General features: G+C 42.3%; 1 protein-coding gene and 1 non-coding gene across 2 annotated transcripts in view; both read left to right on the forward strand.

Moving 5' to 3' along the window:
- Positions 1–16,823, forward strand: part of LOC145415127 (protein strawberry notch homolog 1-like) — a 204,372-nt gene that overhangs the window by 12,985 nt on the left and 174,564 nt on the right. The window contains exons 3-5 of the mRNA XM_080284547.1: positions 1,038–1,134; positions 3,626–3,835; positions 12,596–12,739. Of these exons, the coding sequence (XP_080140673.1) occupies positions 1,038–1,134; positions 3,626–3,835; positions 12,596–12,739 (451 nt within the window). The remainder of the gene's footprint in view (positions 1–1,037; positions 1,135–3,625; positions 3,836–12,595; positions 12,740–16,823) is intronic.
- LOC145415265 (5S ribosomal RNA) lies at positions 15,800–15,918 on the forward strand. The gene has a single exon (XR_013900043.1). It is a non-coding gene; the product is annotated as a 5S ribosomal RNA (ribosomal RNA).

Genomic DNA, 16,823 nt, shown 5'->3' on the forward strand with positions numbered 1-16,823 from the left:
GGCCTTTGCTGCCACATTTTGCATACCTTACCTATTCACATTTTCACTTACCATATCCACCTACTTTCTTTACATTCCATGCTTCCATCTACCTTCAGTATTAATTGTATATACTGGTACTCCTTTTACTACCCTCTTCACATATGTTTTCTCATTATTCTCATATTATAAGTAGTCATTTTCTCTTTGATCCACAGACTCCCTAACCATTCATGTTTATTGCATGTTTTTTTCTATCCAGCTGCATCACACAAACATTCCTTAACCCCTAAAGGTGCAAATCTTTGTGCAACCTCTGCATTCAAACCTCAGATTTTTATCAGGTCTTCATAGCACAACCATATAACTGTTTAACACTCCTTCACCCCTATATAAGTGAAGGAGTGTTAAATAGTTTACTTTTCTTTCCTGTCACTTCATCTGTGTATTGTGTTTAATTTCTCCATCTCCTGCCGTCACAATTTATCAACACATTACACCTTAAGGTACTTTCCCTTTCAACAACGTCTATATTACTGTATCTACAAAAACACTACAGCTTCATCTGCATGTCCTGTGTTAGACATGAAATACTTTGTTCCATTACTTACCCTTCAGTACCAAATTCTCTCCTTTCTGCAGCTCTTCCTTTGACCTCTCATAACCTCGTCTTTAAACTGCAGTACAGTAGTTTGAAATCCAGGAGGTATCCCCCCCCTACACACACGCACAGAAATGGCAGAGTTGGGATGGGACAAGCAGCTTCTGACATTGGTCTTAAAGGGGCAAAGTATTCATAAACAGTACTGTAATGTAAGAGGCAGAGTGATGGTAATGATGATATATTGTGTTGGGTTTAGTTTGTATTCTGTTATTCTATAAGTTTCTCTCTCTCTCTCTCTCTCTTTCTCTCTCATTTGTAGTGCCATTGAATTTTTGCTTGGCTTTAGCATGTTGAGATGTAGTGGTCTATTTTGTATTTTTCATTCCATATTTTCTTAAGTGATCTTTCATCTTAGTCTTGTCATAACTAATATTATTGTTGCTTTCCACTCCAGGCCTCTCGGCAGCATGGCAAATACAAAGAAGAGAGTGAGAGCAGTGATTCAGACGAGTGGGATGACGAGGAGGACCCTGACAACATGAATGTACCTGGTAGGGATTTGAGTGATTACGTTGGCTGATAAAGTAAGACTTGTCATAATGCTGTGTTCTTATTGGTACAGGTTATGTGGTACTTAACATCAAGATGGTATGAGTAATAGAATGTATGGTACAGAATATCAAAGTACAGTGCACAGTAGTAAATCTCCTTTGTTGTACCTTGTAAGTCAATAGAATTTTGAAAGGGCTGAAGAAAGAAAGTGGAGTTTTTAACAATGTCTTGCAGACTTCAGAGAACCATTTCTGTTGTAGTATTACTGTATGTCTCACCTACTGTACCTGGAACTGTAAAAAGTTAGTACTGTATTGCATCTGAAGGGGAACAAATCCAGTGCATCAAACAGTAGTTCCCACGTCATATACAGTTTGGCAAGTAGAAAGTTCGAGAAAAATACTGGGGTATATGGAGACATCTGGCAGTTCCCTGTAGTAAGCCCATGTATCTTTATGAATGAATCACTCAGAACCTAGAGCCTCCTGTCAGGTGGAATGTGATTGGCTGAACTTTTGAATGGTGTTGAAGCAAATATTCTCATTATGTTTTATGTCATTGAAGGTTAATAACTAATAAGTGGTAGGAAACAGTTTTATAGAGAATACTACAGTATTTAATGAACAGATGTGAACAGGAGGAGTTGGGATCAGTGAATTGGAATAAAATGGATCTGGACAGCCTGTGGAATTCACATAGGGATTGCTTAGTTAGGAATGCTAAAGCAATGTGTGGTGTGGCAAGAGTAACAACGAAGAAAGGTGCGGCATGGTGGGATGAAGAGGTTAAGAGAGCAGTGGAGGAAAAGAGGAAGAAGTGGCCAGAGTGGTTGTAGAACAGGGGTTCATTTGAAATAAGAACTGAATAAACTGAAAGCAGGAAGCACTTAAAGAGACTAGTGAAGAGGAAAAAGAAGGAGGGAAGTGATGATCCAAGAAGAAAAGTGAATGCAAATTACTCTGAAAATAGGAAGTTATTCTGGAAAGAGGTGCAGAAATGTTGAAATGACAGCAGAAACAAATGTGAAAGTCTGAAGTAAGTAAGTGGTAGATTATTAACCTGTGGGGATGCAGTAAGGACCAGCTGGAAAGAATATTTTGACAGCCTGACGAATGGGAATAGAGAGAGGAGAGTCGCTGTAAACATAATTGATTTTAGGGGTGTGCAGAAAAGGAATGCGGTGATAGGAAACGTGACACTTGCACAGGTGAACAGCGCTGTGAAGTGGCTGAAAAATGGGAAAGCAGCTGGTTGATGAGGTGTATCCAGAGATGATTAAGTGTAGTGGAGAGAGTAGAATGAAGTTCTTGTTGGAGATATGTAAGAAGGCATGGATGAGTGAAACTGTGCCAGCAGAGCAGAAAAAAGGCTGTGATTGTACCCCTGTACAAAAGAAAGGTGAGTGAAGTGAGTGCAAGAATTATCGTGGCTTAAGTTTATTGAGTGTGGTAGGACAGGTCTATCTATCTATTGCCAGACGCCTAAATCCCGTAAGGGGTGGCCACAAACAGGTCACCTCCATGTCGCCCTGTCCCCCACCATTCAACTGCCCTGCTTCCAGCGCACACCCCCCTCTTTCATATACCTATCCACTTCATCCCTCCATCTTATCCTTGGCCTCTCCCTGCCTCCACCTCACTCACATACAGTACACTTTCCTCAGCAGTCTCTTACTCTCCAATCTCTCCACATGGTCAGACCACCTCAGTATGTTTCTCCCAACACTCCATCACTTCCACATTTGTCAGTCTGTCTCGCCATGTGACTCCACATGCTCCTTTCAAATAACTCATTTCCACTGCTCTCACTCTTGACTTCTGTCTCTCCAACAAGGTCCAGGTTTCACTTCCATACATTAGAGTTGGTATCACAGTACTGTCATGTATTAACTTTTTCACTTCCATGCTCACTTCCCTGTTTCTTATCACTGCTTTCAAGGAACCAGCAACCTTTCTTCCTTGTTGTACCCTTTCAAGCACTTCACCCTCTAAACTTCCATCCTTACTCATCATACTACCCAAGTACTTAAACCCACTCACATTTTCCATTTTCTCCTCGTCCAGCCTCACTGTACATTCACTGACTTCATTTCTCAAGAAGACCATAACTTTACTCTTCCCCACATTCACCTTTAGATTCCGTTTCATGGTACTCTCCCAAACTTATCCACCAGGCCTTGCAGTCCTGGTGAGTGATGAACAGTGTAGCATTACGAGTGGTATAGAATGTGTGGATCAAATATTTTCAGTAAGACAAATAGTGGAGAAGGCTTGTGAGGAGGACTTTAAGGTGTTTATGACATTTATCAATCTGGAAAAAGCATATGACATTGTAAATGAGAAGGATTGTGGAAGGTTTGACACATGTATGTTGTAGATGGTAAGCTGCCTTTCTGAGAGTGGCTAAGGCTTTGAAGCTAGAGTCTTAAACAAAATTATTAATATTTATTCCTTGAGAGTCTGTTTAAAGTGGGCTTACTTCTGTTTTCAGGTGGAGGTACAAACATCGGTGTGTTAAAGGGGGAGGAAAACCCAGTGAAGAAGGAAGGAGAGGGGAGCAGCAGCAGTGGCCGTGGGCTGGGAGAACTCTCCTCTCTGGGGGCCAGCAGCTCAGGGATCAGTTTGCAGTCCCTCCTCGGTGGACCCCAGCCTGACCTCAAACCTAAGCCAGACCTCCTCAGCACAGCTCTCTCTTCATCAGGTTATTGTTTTGTTAATTTTCTTCTTCTTTTACCAGTTAAGAGTTTTTCTTCTATGAACAAATTTATCTGATGGTACTGGAATATACAGTAATCCTCAAATGCATCCATTGTATAGAAAATTTTAATAGTTATTAATTTTCATTGGCATAATGGAGTTCATAGTTGATACCGGTATTTTATAAATTTATATGTCAGTTATAACCAGCACAGCAGCAGTTCACTCACATTTGACATTGAGGATATGTACCAAAATGCTGTGTGGCTCAGTGGCATGAGGTGGCCGTAGAGCCATAGTGTACCATAGCACCCAGTTTATATTATCCTAAATTCAATAATTGGACTGTCTTAAACAAATTCTGATGAAGAGATGGAGTAGCATCCTTGAATTCAGGAGTTCTTACAGTAATGATGAGATGAACAGAATACTTTCTGTAATCATTAAGTGTAACCTCAGTGTCCAGTTAAAACACTTAGTATTCTGTATTTGTTGGTTTTTATATTCATTTTACCATTCTATACTGCCTGTGTTTTTGCGTAACCATTTCACTATGATTTTTTATTTTTTTTTCTGCTATCTGTTTGATATTGCTTATGAGAGGCTTGAAGTGTTGGAAGAGTTGAATAGTCTTAATATCTTCCCTCCATTAGACAGTTGAATAAAGTTAGGGGATAAAGTTATCTGGCCAAAGCCTGATAGGGTGATCATGGGAGAAGTGTCTCCAGGTTAACCCTCTTGTGACTTCGCATATCCCTCTTCCCTCCATACAGCCACATGCCAAAGGTTTATAATTGTATTCTCTCGCCTGCAGAGTTCCTTCTGCCTCCAAATGTCTTTTCCCAATACTCCTGGATAACTGAAGTCCTGTTGGTGGTGTAACCAAGACTAGCTGAGGCAAAATGAATAGTTACTTCATAAAATCTTTTCTTTGCTTCACTTTATGAGAAATACAAATGCATTTGTGGTAGGTGAGGGCGCTCATCATCCACTCACTTGATGTAGTGCTGCTTTCAGGTGTCTGCCCTTTCCTCTCCTCTATCCTTCTTTCCATCCATCCTCTTCTGTTTTTCTTTCCTTCAGTCTTTCCTCGTCTTTCTGCCTACGGGTGACTTTACACTCTCTCTTCTGTCTTTCATTCCTTCATTCTTACCTCTTCCTTCTGCCTGTCGGTGACTCTACACTGAGTGACAAGCCAAATGATTTCCTGTACACCAGGAAACCATTTACTACGCTGGGTGGTAACCATATAACCAAATTTTGGCGCCTGGTGGTTTAGTGGGTAATGAAGGCACTCAAATCAGACTGAGCCTTTGCAAATATGAAAATTAATATCTCTCTATGTATTGCCAGGCGCCTTAATCCTGTAATTGATGGCCACAAACAAATTGCCTCCATGTTGCCCTGTCCCCTGCTGTTTCACTGCCCTGCTCCCATTTTAGATCCCCCTCTCTCATCTACCTCTCCACTTCATCCCTCCATCTTATCCTTGGCCTCCACCTTACTCACACTCTCCTTGCTATTTTCTCGCTCTCCGTCCTCTCCTCATGTCCAAACCAGTGCCGTGTATTTCTCCTAATGCTTTCTGTCACATTCACATCCACACCACAAAACTCCTTCACTTCCTTATTTGTCAGTCTTTCTCTGCATGTAACTCCACGTGCTTCTGTCAGAAACCTCATTTCCTCTGTTCTCACACTTGACTTGTGTCCTTTCAACAAGGTCCAAGCTTCACTTTCATACAGTAGAGTTGGTATCACAATACTGTCATGCAGCGACTTTTTCACTTCCATGCTTACTTCCCTGCTTCTTGTGACTGGTTTTAAAAAACCAGCAACCTTTCTTCCTTGTAGTACCCTTTCAAGCACTTCACCCTCCAAACTTCCATCCTTACTCATCACACTACCCAGGTACTTAAATTCACTTACATTTTCCATTTCCGCATCACCCAACCTCACTGTACATCTAGTGACTTGATTTCTCTTGAAGGCCATAACTTTTCTCACCACTACATTCACCTTTAAATTTCGTTTCTTACACGCACTTCCGAACTCATTCACCAAGCCTTGCTGTTCCCCTTCGTCTTCACTTAACAGTACAGTATCATCTGCAAACAACAGTACAGGGAGTTTCCAAACACTGCCCTCTCTCATCAGGACTGCTTCAACATCCAGTGCCCTACCTTGTCTCTCTTTTATAACCCCATCCATATACAGATTGAACAACCATGGAGACATGGCAAATCCTTATTTCAGTCCAGCATTCAAATAGAAAAATTCACTCAGTTCACTATCCACACGCACTGCAGCCCTAACCCCCTCATACATACTGCTCATGACATTTTATGAATTTGATAATTTTGAATATTTCTGATAATTAAAAAAAAAAATAGCCTTAAATATTTCCAGCACCAGCAGTGTATTCCTTTATCCTGACTTATTGTCCCAGTTGAAGAAAAAAAAAACTTTCTCCTTTACTTGCATCTTTCTAGGTACTTTGCAAGTGAGCATGTAAGGTTTGCTTCACAGTTGTTGTGGTGAAACTGGTAAAGTATTTAATGAGGGTTGTAACTACAGTAGAATCTCAAATATAGACACCATTTGGTAAAGTAAAAACCTCATGAATTTAAGTCATCCAAACCTAAATGGACTTCTTAACCCGCGCTGTCCCGGCGACGTGAATTAACATCCGCACATGATGTGCACTCATGTCCCGGCGACGTGAATTAACGCGGTAACATTGCAAAGTCCCTAATTTGCACAATTTTCAATTTTCGCGAGTGATTTTTGGCACGTATACACGGGACACCTTCCTCTATTCCTCTACAAGATGCCAAGCAAGGACAGTGCCTTACACCGCATAACGTCTCCCCCCCCCCCCTGCACGCCATTGTCTCGGCAATTCTCCTGTTACCAGTAACCTAGCCAATAAAGACATTCAGGGCCAGAGTGATTCCCCAATCGATGACAATGTGGAGGACAAAGTTTACATAGCATTAGAGGAAGAAACAGTCAGAAATGATGATCAGGTAATGTGGGAAAAAAAAGGTCACAATTGGTGATGAGTTAGTGAGTGAAACAATGCTTATAATGCCTGTATTACTGTTTGAAAACCAATATACTCATGTACTACATATAAATTCGTACCAAGTAAATAAATAAATACCGTTTAGGAGTGGTGTGGAATAGTTATCCTCCCATAGAACACGTTTTCTTTGGTGCCAGCCTGTTAGAAAACCCAGTAAGGTAAGGAGGTACTCGTACCTGGATCGAGTATTTTAAACCTCAGGTGAGCGATTTCTCTATGAATTTTCGATGTTTCTTACCAAAAGCGGATGTTTGAGCCCCCCCCCCAAAAAAAGGTCCAATAATGTCAGGACTGGGGCGTACCACTGCCCAGAAAACGTCGGGATGGGGCGGGTTAAGTGAGAAAAATAAGTTGGCGCTACGAGTGATAGGTGACAGCTTAAGGAAAATAAAGGCTTTTTCTGCTTATTTAATTTTTTCTCCCTCCTTTGAAGATGAAAACAAAGGGAACAGAATTATAACATATCATTTCCACTGCCTCCCTTCCAATATATATTATCATGCCTCGGTGGTAGGTGGGGACGCTCACCATCCACTCACTCGATGTAGTGCTGCTCTCGAGTGGCTGCCCTTTCCTCCCTTCCTTCCTTCCTTCTTTCCTTCCTTCGTTACTTTCTCTTATATCCGTCTTTCCTTCATTTTCCTTCTGTCAACGGGTGACAGGCCATATGGTTTCCTGTACACCAGGAAACCATTTACTATGCTGGGTGGTTACCACATAACCAAACTATTGTGCCTTGTGGTTAAATGGGTAATTAAGGCACTCCAACCAGTTGAGCCTGTGGCGGTTTATATCCATGGGGTGGTTGGGGTTTATTGCTCATGTTATGCCACTCATGGATGAGTGAGGCTGGTCACTGTCATCTAAAATGTCAGGACCAACTTGCCTAGCCCCAAGCTCCTACATTTCTCCTGGGGCAACACAGGATTAGATGATTTATGTATGTATGTATGTGAGTAAAGTAGTTGCCATTGGGTTATTAATAACAACATATTCAAGTTGCCATGTTGTGGTATTATTAAAAGTATATAAAATATTTAAGCTGGAATGAGTAGCTCAGCTGGGGCATACAGGCACCTCCCAGCTGCAACTTTTATCTGATCGCCAGGGCGCATGGTGGTATCGTTGCCTCTCATACGTTTTAGTTATGTTTCTCTTTCTCTCTCTCTCTCTGTCTCTGTCTCTCTCTCTCTCTCTCTCTCTCTCTCTCTCTCCCCCTCCCATGTCCTGTTTTTTTGATAAGGGCTAAGGCATTGTCCCTGATTAGAGGACTTTGGTTTTTGAGTATGGAGCACTTTATAACCGGATGCCCCTCCTGATGTCTACCAATGATCCTTGGGTGGACTCGAGCCTCTAACCCAGTGATCTTCAACTTGTGGGCCATGGGCTGGCTCTCATGTGGGCAATGGACGTATACTAGGTAGGTAAAATGAAAAAGTAAAGGAATAAAAAAATATTAATATATAAATTTTTTATTTATTTATTTCTATCCTAGTAAATGTCCATGGCCCACCATATATATATATATATATATATATATATATATATATATACACACATAAATATATATACTGTATGTATATATACTGCATACACACACACACACACACTCGCTGGTGCAGTGGTAACGCTCTCGCTTGCCAACTGGTGGACGGGAGTTCGCGCCTCGCTCAGGTTGCGAAAAGTTTCACTGACGAAGTGGGTGGTTACTGTCCCCCTTGAGCAAGGGGACGGGTGTGTGCATGTGTGAAGGTCACAGCCTTGCCCTTAGATCGGACTATATGAGCTCTCAGCTCCCTTCCGGGAGGGTAAAAAGCTGATGATCACGACCATCAAGTGATCCTGACCGACCCGGTGAATTACAGTACTGTATAATAAGAGAGAGGGAGAGAGAACCTTTGGTGCCTTGACGTGTGTAGGACAGGATTATTTCTGTCCAGTACATGTCAGGGTCACAGTTTGCTGACAGCTCGCTCAGGCTCAGCCAGTCCTATTCTAAATCTGAAGGGCAGTGGGCCATGAGTACAGTATTTGGGAATGCCAGAAATGGGCCATGGACTCATAAAGGTTGATGACCACTTCTCTAACCCTTCGGTCAGAGCGCTCTAACCCGCTGAGCCACAGCTGCTACAGCTAGCAAGTTGACAGGAGAGTGCTAGCTCTCCCGGCAAGGCAGCTTACCCGGGCACAGCATGAACTCATGACTTCGGTCTCGAGTCAGGCGCTCTGCATAATTGTGAAGCATGTGCTGGATAACGCAGTCAATTTTTTGTTCGTACTCTCTTGAAAGTAGTCATTACTCACTAGGTTAGGATGGTTCATCCTGCTCAGTGTCTGATAGCACATCAATACATTTTGCTGTAAAAGAACGTACACACAATGCATATACCCAGTGCCTGCACAATTGTTCACATTTTTACATTATTTTTCAATGATATATTGCCTGTAAATATTTTAATGTTAAATATACATTGGTTCACGGGTTGTTTTGGCAATGGCTACGTGGGACGGAGTCTTTATTTTTAACAGAAAGGATACTCAGTGAACATAGCTGATACCTGCTCAACCATTCACTCAGTGTCTACCCCACCCAGTTTTAATGTTACCCTATATAATGTGTGAGATGAGATGCTACTCTTTATGTGTTGTATTGGCAGGGCTATATTGGGATGGAGCGTCACCCCCTGCATTCTTGACCCACGAGACCTCTTCCTTGACCACATGAACAACTGATGCAGTACACACCATTAATGATGCAACTCATTCCGTTTCTCTCTTTTCTTTACTTAATTTTGAATGGTGAAATTTCAACATAAATATGACTACTATGTGAGTGTAACATGAATTAGTTCCTTCAACCTGTTGAAAATTGTTGGCAAGCAGATGTATGGTGTGCCTTCAAAAGTCAACTTGTCGAAATTTAGCCGCACTAAATTTACTATTCTACTGTAGCTACAGGATAAACATGTCCCCTAACAGTTATTTGTTATTACACACCATTTTAAAAAGCAGATTAACTCTGATTTGACTGTGAATGATATAACGAGTTTATTTGTGGTGGTAGGTTATGGCTCTCACCATCCACTGACTCGATGTAGTGCTGCTTTGGGTTTCTGCCCTTTCCTCTCATCCTTCCTTCCTCTTCTGTCTTTCTTTCCTTCATTCTTTCCTCTTCTTTCTGCCTGTGAGTGACTCTACACTTAATGACAAGCCAAATGGTTTCCTGTACACCCGGAAACCATTTACTGCGCTGAGTGGTAACCGTATGACCAGATTATGGTACCTGGTGGTTTAGTGGGTAATTAAGTCGCTCCAGTCGGATTGAGCCCGTGTAGGTTTATATCCAAGGGGTGGTTGGGGTTTATTGCTCACATTATGCCACTCAGGGATGAGTATGGCTGGTCACTTTCATCTTAAATGTCAGGACAAACTTGCTTAGCCCCGGGTTTCAACACCCCTCATGGGGTAACGTAGCATAGGATTGGATGATGGATAAATATGGTCCCCAGGTATGGAGACACCCTCTTTTTACACAGTTCTTGAGGCAGGTTGTTAGGAAACTTTTTTTTTTTTTTTTTTAACATTTCCGTAATTTTTTTTTATGTTTTATTTTGTTATTGAAAGAATACTGTTGTTTGGTGAACATCAGTAGCAGTGTTACATGTTATGAGTGGTGTAACAGAGTCATATACAGTATTCAGTTATGCCATTGGAGTTACATATTTAGTCATCAGGGTGTTAATTTTGTGATCCATGAACCCTGCTTTCCACATGGCTTAGGAATGTAAGCCCTTCTTTTCCCCTTAGAATACATACTTTGTTTTAACCCGTTAACTGCTCTATACAGCCTGGGCTGTTCCAAGTGTGACTGCTCAATACAGCTTTGGCTGTGCAGGTGAATTTTGAATATAGTGCCATGGTGACCAAGGCTGACCCATGCAAGCATGTTTGAGCCTTCAAAACTGAAACTGAAACCGAGAAGGAAAACAAAAACCATACATTCCAATAGAGAATCAGACACTTTGATGTTCATCCATGGCTTTACAAAAGTATATATTGAGCTAATATTTCGTTACTATATACTTTGCCGTGTGTTCTCTCAGTTCCGAAGACAAAATTTGGCCTTTGGGAAATTTCAGTTTTACCCCTATGTCTGCGCACCATGGACACCTCCAAAAAACCGCCATGTGCAGTTAATGGGTTAACAGTCCTTGCCAAACATGCTAGCTTCAGGAATGTGTCTACTGTTTTGGAGGATGGTCAGTTTTATATTGATTGTAGTCAGTACGTGCTGATTTCTTGTTAGGTATGTGAGATGGTGTTAGGAATCTAGGGACGTGGATGATATGTAAATACTGTACAGTAGTGCACCAACTTTCGCTACAGCAGGATTCACGGAATCCACTTTCGCGGCATGCACCAAATATTCCCTAACTTCCACTTTCGCTTGAAAAAAATCGATTTTCGCGCACAAATTTTGGGTTTGGGACAATATTTTGAACTTTGAATATCCTGCACCGCCTGCCCGCAACCGACCGCCATCTTGAATGACGTCATGTCAACACTCTGTCCACGCATTCCCGCCATTGTGTACGAGCGTGCTAGCTCCATTGTTTTGGATTCTCACGGTTCAGTGGCCTATACTATACCTGGTAGTGTGGGGAAAGGGCCTGGTGGTGTGGGGGGAGAGCCTGGTGGTGTGGGGGGAGGGCCGGGAGGCAGTGGTGGTGATAAAAAGTGGCCGGGACATTCAAAGTCGGGAGGAAACGCCTCGGATACTTACCCCCAACATCCATTAAACACCTCAACCTGGTCTCTGTGGTATGTTTCTCCTCATATAATGTGTACTGTACAGTTTTTATTGTTTGTATCTCACAGTGCAATGTACAATAGTGATTTGATGTACTGTATTGCAAGTGAAAATGAAAATCTGATGTTACTTTAGGATAACCGGGAACCAATTAGCCTTTTTGCCATAAAGACAATGCCCCATTTTTCGCTAATTCCACTTTCGCGCATTATTTTTGGACCCAATTAGGCGCGAAAATTGGTGCCCCACTGTAATTGATTAATCTATTCTAAGGTAGGTGGTGGTGACAGTCATCCATTCACTTGAAATAGTGCCTCTTACTTCCTTACTCTTTCTTGCATCTCAGTGTATGCCCACCTCTCTTCCTACATCTCTCTCCTGTCACTTTTTTTTTTTTTTTTCAATTTAGGTGGCTGTACACTGAGTGACAAGCCTAATGATTGCCTATGACCCAGAAAACCATGTACAACATTGGGTGGTAATATATAACCAAATTAGGTGTCGAAGTGGAGCCTACTATGGTGCCCCTATTGACTGAGGGGAGAGAGACAAATGCAGCATCCTTCCAGGAACCAAACCTCCTTACTATTCCCAGTGCCTTGTTGTGGTGAAACGCTGTCAGCCACAAGGGGACATTGATTCGTTGCATGGGATGATCCTGCAGGGGTGATTGCTTGCCTGAATTGAAAGGTCTGCACGGCCAGACGGGTTGATCAATAACAACAACAACCAGGCATGCCGTTTGTGTGTTCTTTCCATGCTTTTGGATGCTATGTCACCCTGTCTGTATGTGGGAAGAAAGGTCATGATCCTACTGTTGTGGCTGCTGCTAGTGACTGACTGTTTACCTTTATGTTTTGCACTTAGGCCTGGAAGGTATGGCTGGTGCTGGCTTGCAGAACCGTGCTGCCCTACAGCAACAACTGCTGCAGCGTGGATTGGTCACTAAGGCTGCCTACTCTCCTGGCTACCAAGTCCTCCGCCCTGATGCCCCCATGCAACCACCCAGAGGTGTGTTTGTGTGTAAAAATATTGACAAGGAGTGAGCTCATGTTCGTATTTTTGGGGAAGTATATGTTAGTAGTTATTTATTTATTTATTTATTTTTTTTTTTTGTTTATAGTATACTGTACTTACAAAGGAATTTCAGGGTCTTTGTGTCCTGAATGGGGATTTTTGTCTGTCAGTGTTTTGGCATGTTATGCAAATCACTACATGTTACCTTTTATTACTTTCCATCTTCATTTCCTTCATACTGTATTTGTTTTCTGTTTTGGATTAGTTGTACTTGTCTAGTTTTATCTATTTTTCTCTTGCACTCTTCTGTATTTATAATTTCCTGCTGTTTAATTGTGAAATCTAATCTTGATCAGTATCCTCTCAGTACAGGTCTTGCTTTGTTGTGAAGTATATTGACAGTATCTTAAAAGACATGCACTTTAATCTCTAGAGAATATTATCATCATTTGGTGATTTTAGATTCCCATTTATTTTCTAACTAAATTATACAGTACTTAAGTACTGTAGTATCTGGATATATACTGTAGATTTTATTTGTAAAGATGTCTGTGGTATCTTAAATCATCATTGTTATCATAAGTACCGTCCTGCCTCTTTTTCCCATAGATGAGTGGGGTGAGAGGGGGGGGGTTCCAAATTGATTGATAATTGGTGTTAAATCATCATTCTTTAGACCTTCTTTCTCACCCCAGTGTGAGCTGAGGTCAGCTGCAGAGAACCAGAAAAACAAAACAAAAAAATAGAGAATGAGATATTAACCTAAGTTTGCTCATTGGAATGGGCCATGCTTCCATTTGCTCATAATTCAAGTCCCCCAAATCCTGACTTCACCTGATAGGTGATTTAACCCTAAGAGACTGGTGTCCGAAAATGCTGTCCCGCCACCACCTCCAACCCCCTCACACCCACCCCACCCACACTGCCCCCCTACCACCACACCCACACATCAACCCCCACCCTCCCCACCTGAACCCCCCCTGCTACCTGCACTCTCCCACCCCCACAGCCCCCTCAACCCTCCCCACTACCCCCTACCACCCCTGACCCCCCAACCTATCCTCCCCACCCCCCCACCCCCCAGTGCCCCCACCCACCCCCATGCCCCCATTATCCCCCCATCCTACCAACCACACCCTACTCCCCCACAATCCCCCCACTACCCCACAATCCCCCACACTACCCCCACTGCCTATCCTGCACCACCGCAACCCCCTGCCTACTAGCCTCCCCTCCCACCCACCCCCACCTCCCAAACCACCCCCCCCTGCTAAACCACCTCACCCCTTCAACCCCCACCCCCTACCCTCCTCCCCACCCACACCCATCCCCCACCTCCCCAAACCACCCAGCCAACCCCCTCCTACACCACTGCACAACCACCCCCCACCCCCCACAAACCCCCATCATATCGCACCCACCGTTTATGCCCGTCCTGAGTGTATGTCAAAACATTGTGATGCCCATCTTTTAGGGGTTAAACAGAGTTGAACTTCAAATATCACATTGTGACCTGCAAGCCCATTAGATGTCTTCACAGTAATTCCAATGTTCAGATTTTCTTTCCAAATATCTTGCCTGGTACGTTTGTGCCTTTGAGTTAAGTCTCTTGGGCTACCAGATATAAATGTCTTAAAACTAATGGGTAATGATGGCTGTCCTGCTGAATCCTCACTTCTTCCTGCTGAAGACTAAGATATGATGAGTTGTCATTTGAAGGCATCTTATTTGCCAGACACAGATTATGAAGGTTGGAAGGCAAACTCATTATCTGTTAGCTGCAGTAGACCCTTCAGGACCTGTACAAGCATCCTCCAATTTCAGAATCAAAGTTTTGCATAGTACTCTACAATAAAGCTTATGCAGTCACTCTGAACTTTTTTGGTGCAGTTTCATACACTAAATAGGCTATGTGATGTGTGATAAAGCTGAACATGATACATCGCAGTTTGTGTGTGTGTTTTCATATATGTATATATATATATATATATATATATATACATACAGTACTGTATATATATTGCTCCCTATGTTTTAATAAGTGGGTTGATGGAGAGTTAGTGCCCCTCCCTGTAAAACAATTAACTCAGAGTCAAATGGCTACCCCTTACGGGATTATGGCATCTGGCAATGGATAGATAGGTATACTGTGTGTATATATATATATATATATATATATATATATATATATATATATATATATGTATGTATGTATGTATGTATATATTACATACACACACAGAGTGCTACCCAAAAGTTCCAGTAATTTGAACAGAGGGAGTCAACCATTTGCAGTTTTGCCTTTTGCTGCTGGGAGGAGTCAGCAGCACCCCTTATGCATCAGTGTGGTCCCGGCTGTGTCTGTGAATGGATATGTTGTTGAGCTATGTTTACTATTGTAATGTGGTGTGTAGGTGGTTTGGCAGTTTTGCAATGGCAGATCAATGGTGCAGCAATGTCAAGTCAATGTTGATCATTTTCTTTGATATTCAAGGGATTGTTCACAAGGAACTCGTCCCACCCGGTCAGTCTGTCAGCGGAAAGTTTTACTGTGAAGTTTTGCAGCGTCTGAGGTAGAACATCCGTCGCAAATGTCCAGAATGGTGATAGAACAAGGACTGGGTCCTGCATCATGACAGTGCCCCCGCCCACACACCAATTGTTGTCCAGCCGTTCCTGGCTTCCAGAAACATGGTAGTCATTCCCCACCCAACCTGTTCGCCTGACCTTGCCCCCTGCAACTTCTTCCTCTTTCCCATGGCCCAAGCTGAAATTATGACTGAAAGGGTGTCGATTTGACTCAATTGAGGAGGTCCAGACAGAATCGCAGGAGGTACTCAAGACCATCACGCCTGAAGACTTCCAATGATGCATGGACTCGTTGAAAAAACACTGGGACCACTGTATACATGCCTTAGGGGACTACCTCGTAGGCAACAGTGAGAAGTAGGAGGTAAGGTAACTTATTTTTCCACAATATTCAAATTACTGGAACCTTTGGGCTTAGTATATATATATATATATATATATATATATATATGTACATGTATATATGCCAACGGCCATACCACGTTGAGTACACCGCTTCCTGTCCGATCAGTGAAGTTAAGCAACGTTGGGTCTGGTTAGTACTTGGATGGGTGACCGCCTGGGAACACCAGATGCTGTTGGCATAACGTTCTCCCTACGTGTCAAGTGGGGTTGGTGGAGGATTAGTGCCCCTCCCTGTAAAACAATTAACTCTAAGCCCTTGGCCTCCCCGTTTGGGATACATGGCGTCTGGCAATGAATGAATGAATGATTGAAAAAACGTGTGTATATATATATATATATATATATATATATATATGTATATACAGTCATCTCTGTCTCTCTGTGTGACTCCACAGGCTTCTCTCAAATATCTCATTTCACTGCTCTCACTCTTGACTTCTGTCCCTCCAACACAGTCCAAGCTTCACTTCCATACGTTAGAGTTGGTATCACAATACTCTCATGTAGTAACTTTTTCACTTCCATGCTCACTTCCCTGTTTCTTATCACTGCTTTCAAGGAACCAGCATGCTTTCTTCCTTGTTGTACCCTTTCAAGCACTTTACCCTCTAAGTTCCATCCGTACTCGTCACACTACCCAAGTACTTAAATGCACTCACATTTTCCATTTCCTCCTCATCCAACCTCACTGTACGTCCAGTGACTTCATATTTTTCAGTGACTATAATTTTACTCTTCCCTACATTCACCTTTAGATACCGTTTCTTACACACACTCCCAAACTCATTCACCAAGCTTTCCAGTTCCTCTTCGTCTTCACTTAATGCAGTATCATCATGCAAACAACAGTACCGTAAAACGCCATAACTTCGGACATTTTTTATGTGTTTTAATGAATAACTCCTTGTAGAATGGTGCAATTTTATTCCTGTTGGTGTCATGTGGTAGCCAGGGAGAGTACCTACTAAATCCATATATTTAAAAAAATTAGCCAAGCTAAACTTGTGCTTTTTTTTTTTTCATTTTCAAGTGTCCGAAGTTAGGAACAAATTTCCTAAATTCGGACAGCTCTTCCAAACTTCGG

Source organism: Coenobita brevimanus, chromosome 101, assembly GCF_032717465.1.
Source record: "Coenobita brevimanus isolate Jiangsu-jjx chromosome 101, ASM3271746v2, whole genome shotgun sequence".
Classification (NCBI taxonomy): Eukaryota; Metazoa; Arthropoda; class Malacostraca; order Decapoda; family Coenobitidae; genus Coenobita; species Coenobita brevimanus.